Source organism: Rattus norvegicus, chromosome 2 (assembly GCF_021556685.1).
Source record: "Rattus norvegicus strain SHRSP/BbbUtx chromosome 2, alternate assembly SHRSP_T2T, whole genome shotgun sequence".
Taxonomy (NCBI): Eukaryota; Metazoa; Chordata; class Mammalia; order Rodentia; family Muridae; genus Rattus; species Rattus norvegicus.
Genome location: NC_141535.1, coordinates 197,865,651 through 197,880,507, shown reverse-complemented (window position 1 = coordinate 197,880,507; position 14,857 = coordinate 197,865,651). Strand labels below are relative to the sequence as shown.

General features: G+C 48.5%; 1 protein-coding gene across 5 annotated transcripts; it reads right to left on the bottom strand.

Annotated features, from left to right (window-relative positions):
* Positions 1-4,372: 4,372 nt before the first annotated feature.
* Positions 4,373-14,539, bottom strand: Gnat2 (G protein subunit alpha transducin 2). Of its 5 annotated transcripts, NM_001108950.2 has the most exons (9): positions 14,334-14,359; positions 14,053-14,225; positions 12,193-12,235; positions 11,785-11,926; positions 10,991-11,148; positions 9,251-9,379; positions 8,904-9,033; positions 5,377-5,530; positions 4,373-4,942 (listed from the first exon to the last, which is right to left on the bottom strand). In NM_001108950.2, exons 2-9 carry the CDS (start codon positions 14,168-14,170, stop codon positions 4,752-4,754), a joined length of 1,065 nt encoding a protein of 354 aa, NP_001102420.2. In that variant the 5' UTR covers positions 14,171-14,225; positions 14,334-14,359; the 3' UTR covers positions 4,373-4,751. The 5 variants fall into 5 exon arrangements, with proteins under 5 accessions (NP_001102420.2, XP_087485370.1, XP_087485362.1 ...); XM_087629244.1 differs by lacking the exon at positions 8,904-9,033 and having other exon boundaries at positions 14,334-14,539; XM_087629236.1 differs by lacking the exon at positions 14,334-14,359 and having other exon boundaries at positions 14,053-14,248.
* Between the last annotated feature and the right edge of the window lie 318 nt (positions 14,540-14,857).

The following is a 14,857-nucleotide window of genomic DNA, read 5'->3' as shown; positions in this document are numbered from 1 at the left end:
CGTGTTCTGGCTTAGGTAACTTACCTACCCCCAGGCCCACCTCTGTGGGACTACTCGGACATTTTCACTGTTGAGATTTCCCAAAGGTGAATGGATACGCAAGAAATTACTTTTTCTTTCTTCTTATCTTTGTTCGTGTCAGACAACAGTCCTGATAGCTCTTAGAAACCTTAGGAAACAGAATCACCTGGAGCAGTGCTGAGTTCCGTTCTTTCCTTGGCTTCTCCCTAAGCCATGAACTTTCTGAGCAGGTCACTTTCTGGCTTACACTGCTCTTGTGTTGTTCAAAGATAGGTTACACTAAATTGTTCTAAGTGCGATATTCTAGAGTTCTGGCCAGATAGAACATGTGGAGATAGAATGTGCTTTATGATAGTCAGAATTTGACTACACTACAAGAAACAACAACATGTCATACAACACACAGACTTAGTAGCTGGTGCATAGCCTCACTCCCCCATATCCATCGTGAGAATTTGTTTACCCTGTGAAGCAGGGTAAAGGTCTTTGTTTTATATTTCAGCCATCTTTATTTTCCATTCTTGCTGGTATGTTCCCTTCCTCTAGCTCAGTATGCCTATCTTACCTCACAGAAACGTCATGTTGTCACCAGGCCACACCACCAGAGGCCCTGGCACCTGAAGTCCCTGGCCAGCTGGAAAGTCCTGCTAGAATCTGTGCTGGGGGCTGTGCTGGGCAGAGAGGACAGTGGGAGATCAGTGTCCTTCATGATTGGCTCCCTTCTCCCAGCGCTGCCAGCATTCTGGTCTGTGGCATATCTTCAAGTAGAGAGAGAGGCTAGAGTGCCGTTGTGGCACCTTGAGAGTGACAGGGATACTGATTGAGTGGTGTGTTATGGTCTAAGTAGGGACAGTTAAAGTATGTGAGTCTCTTATATTGCTCTCAAGACTGATGGCTGGCACTGCTGTCATGCGTCATCCCTTTACCCTCCAAGTGTACCAGCATAGTTCTAATTATTTTCCATTATCTTTATTGCAGGAAAAACACATAACAAGAGGCCCCAAGTTTTATAGTTAAGTGTCCAGTTGAAGAGCATTAAGTCCATTCCACCTTTGCACATCCATCTCCAAAATTGACTTCCTCTCTCTCTTTTTTTTTTGGTTCTTTTTTTTCGGAGCTGGGGACCGAACCCAGGGCCTTGCGCTTCCTAGGTAAGCGCTCTACCATTGAGCTAAATCCCCAGCCCCAACTTCCTCTCTTAATTGGAAGCTCTAACTACCAAACAGTCACTTCAGCTCCCTCTTCCTTCTAGTTTTACATAGTTCAGATAAGTGGATCTATACAGCATTTGTTCTGTCATGTTATCATAGTATTTTAAAAAAAGCAACTATCAGATTTCTGTGAAACTTAGCAGTCTATTCAGGTTGTCACCAGCGTCCTTTAATCATGCTGTGGCAGGGAAATGCATACCAGTCTTTCACTGCCATCTAAGAGCACCCTAAGGTCATGCTGTCAACCAGCCAAATTTGCTTATACTTTTACAACTGTTAATTCTGTTAGGGAACCTACTCATCTTAGTCGGGTTCCTTTTGAATTCAGATTTTTTTTTTTAGATTGATTTATTTGTTATATATAAGTACATTGTAGCTGTCTTCAGACACACCAGAAGAGGGCATCAGATCCCATTACAGATGGCTGTGAGCCACCACGTGGTTGCTGGGAATTGAAATCAGGACCTCTGGAAGAGCAGTCAGTGCTCTTAACCGCTGAGCCATCTCTCCAGCCCCTAAGTAAGTTCACAGTAGAAGAAAATAGGCTTGGTATCTGTTCTTATTAGTGAAAAGAATTTCTGTCAGCTTATAAAGAATATTTCATTTAGTAGTAATTTCTAATAAGGCAGAAGAAACAAAAGATAACAATTTATGGTGTAGATTTGGTTTTAAGCCTTTTCGTTTTCTATACAAGCTTTCTGTGTACATAATCAAAATGCCTGAGATAAAAATAGGCCATTTAGCCTGGTATGGTTGTGCATGCCTTTAAGCCCAGCAATAGGGAGGCAGAGACAGGTGGGTTTTTAATAGCAAGCGGGTGGCGGGTGGGCGGGCGGGTGGCGGGTGGGCGGGCAGGCAGGCAGGTAAAAAGCCAAAGCAGGCTGTTCATGCAGAAGTACAAATTGACTTTGTGGCTCTGCAGTGGAGTGGAGGGACATTCTCAGCCTGCCAGGTTAAGCTGCAGTAAGGGATAAAGCAACAGTAACTATGTTTCCCTCTCTCCTTGGAGAGGAGTCCAGGCTGAGTTTCAGAAAGTCATTCTGACTTTGTTCTAAGGTACAGATGTGAGGGTGACCAGGGCCCAAGGTGTTAGGCTCTGCAGCGGGGCACTTTAACTTGAAAACATTCTATGTGGGCATCCACATCCAAACACCAATTAAAGAAACAGTGGTGACACGGTCCTTTAAGGAGTTGCTGTTCTATGTTTCCCTAGAAAGTAATTTTGTGAGATGTGCATGCAAGGCAAATTATGTGAATTTGCAAGCTGGCCAAACATTAAAATGCCGGTCGGAAAGCAGGAGAGGACAAGGATGCAGCTCTGGTTCTGGTGAATTTTATGGTCGAGTTGCATTGATTCTTACACTAAAAGACAAGTCTCGTGTGAATGTTAGTGGCCAAAGAGATCAAAAGCGAGCAGTCCAACTAAGTGCAGAGGGAAGCTCTCCTGTGTGGAGCATGTGGGGCAAACTTGTTTGGGGCCTGAGTGGACGATCGTACTCGGGTTTCTGTTCTTTTGAGGTTTCATTATGTTGCCCTGGGTGGCTTAGAACTCAGAGATCCTCTTGCCTCTGCCTCCTGAGCACAGTTCTGGAATTAAAGCTGTGTGACAGCGCTCCTGGCTGTTTCTCAGTGTCTTAAGCTCCAGAGTCTACAGATAATACAATTGTTTCATTTGCTTGTTTCCTCTGTGGCTCTGAAGGATCAGGGTGAGGGCTTCGTGGTTTAGAAACACAGGCTGCTCTTCCAGAGAAGCTGGGTTCCATTCCCAGCACCCACATGGTGGCTCACATCATGTGTAACTCTAACTTCAGGGGTCTGATACCCTCTTCTGACCTCAGCAAGCACCTGCATGCAGTGGTGCACAGACGTACATGCAGGCAAAACACTCGTAAAATAAGAAGGGATCACTTTTAAAAAACACAGTCTGAGATGGGTGTGTTGGTCCATGTCTGTAGTCCTGGCTGTTTGCCCGACTGGAGCGGGCGGATCTCTTGAACTCACAAATTCAAGAACAGTGTTGACAATACAGTGAGACCCCATCTCATCAGAAAAACCAATATTACTCTGAAAAGAGATCCATAGCCTTCATCCTGCTAGAGGGGTTCATGATTTACAACTCAGAATCACAATATGCTGTGTGAGAGTGAGCAGTGCTGGTGGCTGGGCCATGCCGTTCAACGTAGTCTTTATGTCCCCTCTTGAGAGATGCTTTGCCCAGGTGGGGTTCATTTATTTATTTTTGTGTTTAGTTCTTTTTGTTTTTAAATTGTTAGTAGCCATATTTAGAGCAGTTCTTGTGGTAATTCTGGCAGGTTGATGCGTGTGTGTGTGTGTGTGTGTGTGTGTGTGTGTACACGTGTGGGTGTGCACACTCACAGTATGGGCAAGCATGCGTGTTTCAGCAGTGTCCGGTTCTTCGGTGCATTTCAAGCTCATGAGTCTGCCTGGCTCTCCACTATTAATATTGCTGGAAGCAGCTACGTGTGAATGGGTGTTTCTGGCAAGGAGCAGACTTTCATTTTAATTGACACTTTCTTTTATATACTAAACCATGGATGCCAAGTGCGTTCCTCACTAGTGGTTGTAAATGCTAAATCTATACATGGCTTCACCACCTCCTGTCAAGATAAATGCAAGCTTCATTTCCCGCCTCTGAGGAGTTCAAAGGAATAATTTATCCCTGGCTTGTTTGGGAAGATGTTTGCAGCCAACCTCACATGGACCCAGCTGCAAAAATTTCCAGTGCCTCAAGCAAGCTCAGCAACTGTTTTTGTTCCTGTGGAACACGGAGCAGTTGGAATGAGAAGTCAGATTGCTCACTTGTTCAAATTCTGTGATACAGAAGTGACAGCCATAAAGGCCTAAGTGGGAGTGTATTGATGTCCTCAAGTTCAGTCTGACACTCTTGAGAGCTAAGCCGTTATTTACATAGAAAAAGAAAACTGGGAACCCGGGATGCAGGAGAGGGGGAATTGTTTTGTAATAAAGATGATCATTTTTGAGTGAGTTCCTTAGAAATGAGTGCACGTCTTTCCGGCCGTGAGGCAGGTCTCTGAGCTGAGGCATATGCATCTGCCAGTAAAAACACGGGCAGGAGCAATTTTTAATACTTTATCGCTCAATGTAAGGAACGCTTGCTGTTAGGCTCTGAGATAGTTTATTAATCCCAAGTATGGTAGCCCATCAATTGGAGCTGTCATGGCGGCTTTCTGTGGCCAACCACAGCAGCCATCCTGTGCCTCCCTTCAGTTATGTTTGTGCTCTTCACAATGACCCTGTAAAGTAAGCGAGGGAGTTACCTTCATCACAGAGAAGCCAGTACTCAAACCTGGGCTTTAGGATCACTGGCCATGCCGTCTTTAAAGTGTGCTGGCCACACTACTAACAGTTGTGAACGTCTTCTCTGTCACCAACTCGATGGGCTCATTTGTCATGTTCTGATACGTGTTGACTAATTTTCTGCATGAAGCCTCGGATTCTAAGCTTGCTTATAAAATAATATATCGGAGGAACCGAGCATTAAAAGAGCCCACAGTCCTTGAGGTTTTCCTTGATGATAATGTCTGTGACTGCATCAAACACAAATTTGACGTTCTGTGTGTCCGTAGCACAAGTCATGTGGCTGTAGATCTCTTTGACATCTTTCCTCATGTTGAGGTCAAGGAACTGACTCTTGATGTAATTCCCGGCATCCTCATAGGAATTGTTGCCTAGTTTAAAAAAAAGGTAATGTAGAATTAATTAACCTATAAATGTTGAATTTTTAGGTGACTGATTTGGTTCTTGGAGTATTGCATTAGGCCAGTGGGTCTCAGCCTGTGGATCCCGACCCCTTTACAGGGAGTGCATATCACATGCTTACATTCTGGTCCACAACCGCAGCCAAAGCACAGTTATAAAGTAGCAGGTAGTAATTTTATGGATGGTGGTCAGCACAACATGAGGAATTCTACTCAAGGATCGCAGCGTTAGGAAGGTTGGGAACCACTGGGCTAGACGTTCTGGCCGGTATCCTCGGATGGCTCTGGTGTATCTGTCTGCTCTACTCCACACACATCTGAACTTGAACCATTCATCCCGTAAGGCAAGCTCCTTTGTGCTTTGGCCTCTGGAGTGAGACAATCCCATCACCGCGAACTCTTACCGTCATACTCCGGGAAACAGATACTGAGGTGGACTTTCTTAATTTTTTCCTCAAAGAGGTCCTTCTTGTTGAGAAAGAGAACAATGGAAGTAGCCGCAAAGAACTTGTGGTTACAGATGCTGTTGAACAGATGTAGAGACTCATGCATGCGATTCTGGTGAGGAGACATTGTGGGAAATATCAGATCAGCTTGTGGGGAGGATGTCTGTGTATTCCTGTTCCGACTGAACAGACTAGTGTTCCAAATATAAAGGGAAAGCAAGGGAACAAACCACGGTTTTAGTGTGGTGGGGCAGAACCAAACATTCCTGTCTGTCATTTCAATAGCTTTGATTTGGGTGAGATTACAGATGCCTCAGAGTCTCAGGTTCCGTAAAGAGTTACGAAAGCTCCATGAGGACATGTATCTGTGGTAGTAGTTGACTACAGGGATGATTAGCTTCCAGGGTACAAGTAACATTTATAGTGCCACTGCTAGGCTGGAACCAGGTCCACATTAGCTCTCTGTCACTTGCATCTCCGAGATGATTTTGCTGGGCTCCTGTCAGGAGATCCCAAGTTTCAGCAGGGGGAAGACTGTTACATGGATTCTTTGGCCCTGATGTCACAGGTAAGGGCTGGAGGATTTCACAGTGCCACACCAACACTTCTCTCATAGCTACCTTGACAGAGGAAGAGAGACGTGCTGTATGTCTGCAAAGTCCTGAGTTAGCCAGTGGCCAAGTCAGGTAAGCATTTAGGGAATAGGCCTTTGGGTCCTGAAGGGTGCCACCAGCTGACTTGACTTCATTCCTGTCAACTCATCAGGGAAAACTGAGTAGATGAGAGTGAGAAAAGCTTTTCCTCACTGTTAATGCTCCTCCTGTTGATACTTCAATAACTTGTAAACTCACAGTAAAATGGAAGAGATCTGGGAACATGAATAATGCTATTAAGATATTTTGGCTAAAAGGGACAGAGTACTCTACTGTGAACCCTGTCAGTTAAAGAGAAGGAATGGCAACAAAGCTGGAGTGACAGGAGGATAGACCAGAGCTGGAGTGACAGGAGGATAGACCAGAGCTGGAGTGACAGGAGGATAGACCAGAGCTGGAATGACAGGAGGATAGACCAGAGCTGGAGTGACAGGAGGATAGACCAGAGCTGCAGTGACAGGAGGATAGACCAGAGCTGGAGTGACAGGAGGATAGACCAGAGCTGGAATGACAGGAGGATAGACCAGAGCTGGAGTGACAGGAGGATAGACCAGAGCTGCAGTGACAGGAGGATAGACCAGAGCTGGAGTGACAGGAGGATAGACCAGAGCTGGAGTGACAGGAGGATAGACCAGAGCTGGAGTGACAGGAGGATAGACCAGAGCTGGAGTGACGGGAGGATAGACCAGAGCTGGAGTGACGGGAGGAGAGACCAGAGCTGGAGTGACGGGAGGAGAGACCAGAGCTGGAGTGACGGGAGGAGAGACCAGAGCTGGAGTGACGGGAGGAGAGACCAGAGCTGGAGTGACGGGAGGATAGACCAGAGCTGGAGTGACGGGAGGATAGACCAGAGCTGCAGTGACGGGAGGATAGACCAGAGCTGGAGTGACAGGAGGATAGACCAGAGCTGGAATGACAGGAGGATAGACCAGAGCTGGAGTGACAGGAGGATAGACCAGAGCTGCAGTGACAGGAGGATAGACCAGAGCTGGAGTGACAGGAGGATAGACCAGAGCTGGAGTGACAGGAGGATAGACCAGAGCTGGAGTGACGGGAGGATAGACCAGAGCTGGAGTGACGGGAGGATAGACCAGAGCTGGAGTGACGGGAGGAGAGACCAGAGCTGGAGTGACGGGAGGAGAGACCAGAGCTGGAGTGACGGGAGGATAGACCAGAGCTGGAGTGACGGGAGGAGAGACCAGAGCTGGAGTGACGGGAGGATAGACCAGAGCTGGAGTGACGGGAGGAGAGACCAGAGCTGGAGTGACGGGAGGAGAGACCAGAGCTGGAGTGACGGGAGGATAGACCAGAGCTGGAGTGACGGGAGGAGAGACCAGAGCTGGAGTGACGGGAGGAGAGACCAGAGCTGGAGTGACGGGAGGAGAGACCAGAGCTGGAGTGACGGGAGGAGAGACCAGAGCTGGAGTGACGGGAGGAGAGACCAGAGCTGGAGTGACGGGAGGAGAGACCAGAGCTGGAGTGACGGGAGGAGAGACCAGAGCTGGAGTGACGGGAGGATAGACCAGAGCTGGAGTGACGGGAGGAGAGACCAGAGCTGGAGTGACGGGAGGAGAGACCAGAGCTGGAGTGACGGGAGGAGAGACCAGAGCTGGAGTGACGGGAGGATAGACCAGAGCTGGAGTGACGGGAGGATAGACCAGAGCTGGAGTGACGGGAGGATAGACCAGAGCTGGAGTGACGGGAGGAGAGACCAGAGCTGGAGTGACGGGAGGAGAGACCAGAGCTGGAGTGACGGGAGGAGAGACCAGAGCTGGAGTGACGGGAGGATAGACCAGAGCTGGAGTGACGGGAGGATAGACCAGAGCTGGAGTGACGGGAGGAGAGACCAGAGCTGGAGTGACGGGAGGATAGACCAGAGCTGGAGTGACGGGAGGAGAGACCAGAGCTGGAGTGACGGGAGGAGAGACCAGAGCTGGAGTGACGGGAGGATAGACCAGAGCTGGAGTGACGGGAGGAGAGACCAGAGCTGGAGTGACGGGAGGAGAGACCAGAGCTGGAGTGACGGGAGGAGAGACCAGAGCTGGAGTGACGGGAGGAGAGACCAGAGCTGGAGTGACGGGAGGATAGACCAGAGCTGGAGTGACGGGAGGAGAGACCAGAGCTGGAGTGACGGGAGGAGAGACCAGAGCTGGAGTGACGGGAGGATAGACCAGAGCTGGAGTGACGGGAGGATAGACCAGAGCTGGAGTGACGGGAGGAGAGACCAGAGCTGGAGTGACAGGGATAGACCAGAGCTGGAGTGACAGGAGGAGAGAAGCTGTGTTTTCTTTCTTTCTTTTTTTTTTTTTTTTTTTTGGTTCTTTTTTTTGGAGCTGGGGACCGAACCCAGGGCCTTGTGCTTCCTAGGTAAGCGCTCTACCACTGAGCTAAATCCCCAGCCCCGAAGCTGTGTTTTCTGTTGGGCAGCTGGCCATCATGGAATACGTGTTTATGTGAATAGTGTTTTCGCATCTTTGACTTTTTTTATCTCAAGAAAATGGAACTGGCATGAAGATAGACAGCGCAAGTCCTTCCCTGCACTGTCTGTTCATCCATTTCATCCACTTAGCATCACTTCCTCTGGCTATTGATGGCCTATAATATATAATATTTGGATTTCTAACCTCAGACCATGCTCAGTCAGTCAGGAACTTCACAGTACTCACCTAGAACCTACAGCAGAAAAGGGGTTTTCTGTGGTGATTAATAAATTAGACAGATTGCTTTGCTAGGAGATACTAGGCTGCCACCGTCAGTTGGTTGGGGCAGTGGAATAATGTGGTTTGGAAGAGGCGCATGAGGAAAACCGATCTGAAACTAAAGGCCGCTCACCACCTCGTCATCCTCCACCAGCACCATGTCATAGGCGCTAAGAGCAGCACAGAAAATGATGCAGGTGACTCCCTCAAAGCAGTGGATCCATTTCTTCCTCTCTGATCTCTGCCCTCCCACGTCAAACATCCTAAGGGAAGAAGCAGCTGTTCTCATGGGTGTGGCCAGATGTGACTCAGTTGCCTCTGGTATTCACCCCGAGGGATGGCCGCTTGGGGCCAGTTAGTAGCAAATCAGAAATAAAAGAGGCAGGAGGAGGGGAAGGACAGTAATTAAGATGGGGCATCAGCCAAGGCCAAGAAAACACACTGTGAGACCTGAGATTCCCCAGGGAACCCAGTGCTGACCTAAAATTCAAATCTTTTACAGAAAACTTGGTCTCGATGATGCCTGTTGTCTTGACTCTGGATCGAAGCACGTCTTGCTCATTAGGGAGGTAGTCAGGGTCTGTAATCCGGTCCAGCTGGTTCAGGTAACTATCAAAAAGAAAGTGACATCAGTGATGGTGCAGTCCGCAGAGACTAAAGGAGGCAAACAGTCTCCCCATAAGTCACACAGCTACCACAGTGTTAGAAGCAGGACTGGAGTCCACAGCACTGAATCCAGGACTCTGCAAAAGCTTGTGTGCAGCCTGGGCTGCAGAGATGGCTCAGTGGTTAAGAGCACTGATTGCTCTTCCAGAGGTCCTGAGTTCAAATCCCAGCAGCCACATGGTGGCTCACAACCATCCGTAATGGGACCTGATGCCCTCTTATGGTGTGTCTGAAGACAACACAGTGTACTTATATATAATAAATAAATCTTTAAAAAAAAGAAGAAAAGAAAAGGTGAGGGCTGAGGGCCACACCCTGATGAGGCGAGTGTTCTGTCCCCCTGGCTCTGCCTCTTTCTAGACAGGAAATAGATCTAAAGAGGCTTTGAAGACACGAGACACCAAGACAATGTGTGGACCCTGTCCCCTGAGTCAAACTGAGAAATAGGAACACATTTTGAGAGTTGATACTGAGGAATTAAGTGTTTAGGTGAGATGATATAGTCTCCTCCTTATGTTTTAAGTACATAATGAAATCCTGAGGATGGCGTAATAGCTGCAGAACACTGAAAGGAATCCAGAGGGAGGGGTGAGAAGTCAACTCAGGACAGCCGTGAATCAACCGCGAACCCTGGCTCACCGTATCTCACCTTCGTACGTTCAGAAGGTTCCATACGGATGTGAGAGTTTAGGAAGGGGAGAGGGGGGCAGATGTGAAACAAAAAGACTTACTATGGAGAGGGAAGGAAAACTGACACAAATGTCGATATGTACTCTAAGTATTTAAGCATTTAAATTATCACTAAACCCTAGAAGACTTGAGAGTCATGCGCCCACTTTACAGATATAGGAAGACTTCGGAGGAATTACTCGGGAGAGTGAGACACAAGGACTGAGTTTCAGGCAAGCTCTGGCTACAGAGTAAGACTGTCACAATCAAAACAAGAAAGCCCTGTGGCATACTATAAAAACTCAGCCTCGCGGTCACTGGAACCTGGACTCAAGTACAGCCGCTTCTGCTGCTCACGCCCCTTGGCTGAGTTAACAGCACTGGACTGCAGGTTTTCTACGAGAAAATGGGGCTCATGTTCCCTGAAGGCTGGCTTGCAAACAGATAAAGGGCCCTGAGATATAGCATATGTCACATACCTAGCAGGGACAGAAACTTAGTAAGGGAAGATACCAGACACTAAATAGCATTACTTCAAGATGAGGTGACAGGGCACAAACCCAGGGCTGCTTGGTCCCCCCGCTCATGCCCACTCCCAATCCTGTACTGTTGGGGGTTGATAACTCTGCCCCTTATCTTTTTGGAACCAGCTTTGCAAACTGGATTGTCTCTTAGTGTCTGACAATCTTTCTGTGGTTTGCCTCTTGAGATAGGACCAAGGGGCTAAGCAGAGCCCCCTGGTTTGAACATTGTGTCTTCAGCTTCCTAGGCAAATGTCTCCACAGGCTTAAGTTCAGTTTGTGGGTCTGCAGTGCCCACTGCCTGGACTTACAGCTGGGTGGGATTTCCTCTGGGCTTTGCCCGCCGCCTCCCCCAGAGTCTTACTAAGATGCCGAGTCATTGAGCTGGAACTCTGCGGCTCTGTCAAAGCAGGCTTGAACTCCACCGTCCTTCCACAACTTTCTGATGACCTCCACCAGCTCGGAAGGCATGGTCCCCTCCTCGGTGGAGTCAGCCAGGTTGTTGAGCTGTCTCCCCGCTTCCTGTGTAATCCAGAAATCTGGCTGAGAATGAGCTAGGACTAGGTCAGTGGCTTTCCAGGGGCGGTTTCTGGGAATGTATTGAGTGGAAAGCATTTTGCATTGCTCCCGAAGCCCAAGGTAGACCTGTCTCAGTGAAGGTGCAGTTTAACTGCTAATTAACTTCCAGCATGCTCTCCAGATGTAGCCAGCCCTGGGGTTTCTAGAGGACAGTCCTAAGAGCTTCCTTCAGGTCTTAGACTTCAGATGACCCTGAAGGTGGATTGGTAGAAGATACAGGTTCGTTGCTTCAGGGACTGGAAATGTAAAAGCTATACTAGCCCTGAATACACAACCCAGGAAAATGCTAGTGTATTAGCTTATAAAAGCCCCATAGCTCGGGCAAAACCCCAAGGAGAGTATGTTTTAGTGATAAATTAAGATACAAAGGCAAAAAGATGCTGGGAGTGGGTTGTGTAAACGTTTGTTATAAAGGTAGAAGTTGCTTACTCTTCTAGAACGAGGATGATTGGAAGTTTCGCAGATGCCATTTGACTTACACAGAACTTTTTTCTTACCCGACTTTCCTTGTGGTTTGCTGGTCTCTGGTCTATTTCTTCTCCCGCTTCCACCCAGAACCAGATAACATTAGTCACGTACCGCACAGCTTGGTTCAGCATAGTCAATGCCTAGTGTGGACATGGCTCTGATGATAGCCAGGATGGACTGCAACACGTTCCCATAGATGACAGATTTGAATTCTAGGCATTCTTCGGGTGAGTAGCCATCCTGGTGAATGATCCTTGAGGGAGCAGGCACTAAACTTTTAGCTGGGCCTGAGGAACCAGAGCTAAGGGCTTGGGACTCTCCGGGGATGGGAGGAGGCGTTTAAGAGTCATATGAAACCACCTGTATTTGCTGTCCCCAAGGGCAGGGTGAGGGAAGGGACATTGTAGAGTAGGTCCTTTAGTCCAGGGTCCCTTGGAGCTAGTGACCCTTCTGCTCAACACCAACACTGAGTCCACTGGCTCCCCACCTCGCTCCTCCCAGGGTTATGTCTCCACTCACTTCATTTGTTTGACGATCGTGCTCTTCCCTGACTCTCCCGCACCTGGAAGGGAAATGTTTATGCTGTCAGTGTCCACCACTTCTCCTCAGTGGTCCAGAAGATGCTGTGTGAACAGTGCTTTCTGGGAGACACCCTAAGCTCAGGCCGTTCAACCTAGATTTAGAGCAGTTCCTCCCCTTTAGCACTATTTATAACAGAGGCTGGGTTTTGTTTTTTGGGGGGTGGGGTGGGGGGAGGTTGAGACAGGGTTTCTCTGTGTAGCCCTGGCTGTCCTGGAACTCATTCTGTGGACCAGGCTGGTCTTGAACTCAGAGATCTGCTTGTCTCTGCTTTCTGAGTGCTATGATTAAAGGTGTGCACTACCACCCCAGCTATGGGGATTTTTTTTTTAATGGCTGCCTAGTACATGCTAAGATGTTTAGAATCCCCGGTCTCTCCCCACTAGGGGCCATTACTATCCTACTCTTCATAACAACCAAGTATTTCCAGACATATCGAGTAGCCCCTGGGACTCATGGTCTCCCTATAGGAACCACTGATAGACTCATAGAAATTCCTTTAAAATATTCACACTGCCTATTTTTGACTCAGGCAAGTGGTCTTGGGTAGAACTGGAAAGAGCCGGGCCTCTTCATTGAAATTCTTTCCCCTTACAATCTTTTTTTTTTTTTTTTGGAGCTGGGGACCGAACCCAGGGCCTTGCGCTTGCTAGGCAGGCGCTCTACCACTGAGCCAAATCCCCAACCCCACCCCTTACAATCTTGATAGTGTCTGCTATTGGCTGAAACATTCCAGTATCCTCAGTCAGGCTAACCTCTTGCCCATCAAGAACTCGTGATCTTCCAGGCCAACCTGATCCCTCAGTCCCCTCCCACTTTGCCCGTGCCTGTTCCCTCTAAGCCGCTTATCCTGAACCTAGACAATCTGCTTAGGCTTAAAAGATCTGTCTCTGTAGTCTCTGTTCCCTGTGTGTAACTCTTGGATCCCTTACAGCCTGGTCCAGCTTACAAATAGGCCCCGAGTGTGTCCGTGGGCTCTGCTGCTCCAATTCCCCAGGTTCTCTATGGAAACCTGTCCTAGGAAGCCAGCTTGCTGCTACACAGAGCTATCAGCCACACTTCAGAAGGACCATTGCTGTTTTGGGTTCCTGGTGTGTGTGTGTGTGTGTGTGTGTGTGTGTGTGTGTGTGTGTGTGTGTGTGTGTGTGTGTGTGTGCCAGGCGTCAGTTTCTTACGATCAGTTTCCCTGACTGACCCACTGAGACACTTTTACCATCTGCACCAGCCAGGGATCTGCTTAGGATGCATCCAGTTGATGAAGCTGCCAGATGTCAGAGGCTTTAGAGCACTTATGTAACAGAAAGCCAGGAGGGAGTTTCTGTTCTTAAAGACTCCTCCTTCCCCATGTCCCTCCCCTCCCTGCCAGGTTCCGCTGCTTCCAACATCTTGAAAGCAAGAAGTATCCAGTCTGCTTGGCAAAACCCAGGAGGCTTATCCTCGAGTTGGGATCGGGTGGTGGTGCTTCATGAGTCCATGGGTGAGGGACAGTCCTGGTTACTTTGCGGCACAGGTCTCTGACTACAGGTTTGGGGTGTGCCTGCACGGCTGGCCGGGGGTTCTTGGTAGTTGTTGAACCAAAAGGAAGTGTTATTGCAGTTGGGTAGCCCAACCTTATCTTTGCCCAGCCCCAGGGGAAGTAAACCAGCTCTGGTAACCCTGACATTGTGGGTCTCCTTGCTGTGCCTGTGCAGGCTCCAGAGTAACTTTGCTAGCTCTAAGCTCTGCTTGGTTTCTTAGCGTGAGACTGAAGCAGAGTAAGGGGAAGGCACCCGTGCTAGTTCATCTACTCGTGTCACTCACCAAGCAGCAGCAGCTTGACAGTCTTGGCTTCCTTGTCAGCATCCTCCTGCAGCTTCTTTTCCAGCTCCCTGGACCTCTTGGCAAGTTCTTTGTCCTCAGCACTGATGCCACTCCCCATCTCTGCTGTCCCCTCAGAGAAGGGACGTTTTCTCTGGCTCTTCAATTCTTCCTATCTATGAGACAGAGAAAAAGGAAAACTCGGTTAGGATAGAGTAACATTCTCTTGCTCCCGTACGAGCTGAGCGAGAGTGTGGAATGGTGGTGCTTGTACCCCTGTCTACCTTGGCTCCAGACTCCCTAGCCCAGCTGGAGAACTACTTCTTAATCCAGGGATTGTCCCCTTTATGTCTAGCAGTATGACAGAGCAAGCCAATTAAAAGCTTTGCCAGTCAGATAAAGGGCAAAGGCTAACATTTTTGTTTGTTTGGTTTTGTTTTGTTTTGTTTTATGAGGGAAATGATCTGGGTTCTGACATAGCCAGAAAGAATGAGGGCTCTGGAGTTCTGAGAGGAAGCAGCCACCTCCTCCCCTCTGATGAGCTCATCTGAAGGCCTCTGGCCTGTGGACTCACTTGCTTTGGAGAGCTGAAGGTTACAAAGTCTTAGTTTTAAGAGGTCAAAGGGATAGTCCTGGCAAAAGACGGGTGCTGCTCCAGGAGCTATTACTGATCCTTTGTGCTGGCTCATCTCTCAGGATGCCTCTCCTGTCCTTAGCACTGGGTGAGTGTGACAGGGCCTTACTGTGTAGCCCTGACTTGTGCAGACTAAGCTATCCTTGAACTCAGATCTGCCTGCCTCTGTCACCT

Bases quoted from the DNA above. Each gene is read 5' to 3' on its own strand.
- Gnat2 (NM_001108950.2), bottom strand. From the start codon at position 14,170: ATGGGGAGTGGCATCAGTGCTGAGGACAAAGAACTTGCCAAGAGGTCC. The intron at 12,236-14,052 runs GTGAGTGACACG...TTTCCCTTCCAG, and splicing joins TGTCAAGCTGCTGCTGCTTG to GTGCGGGAGAGTCAGGGAAG. The intron at 9,034-9,250 runs GTCAGCACTGGG...TTCTTCCCTTAG, and splicing joins GTAAAAGATTTGAATTTTAG to GATGTTTGACGTGGGAGGGC.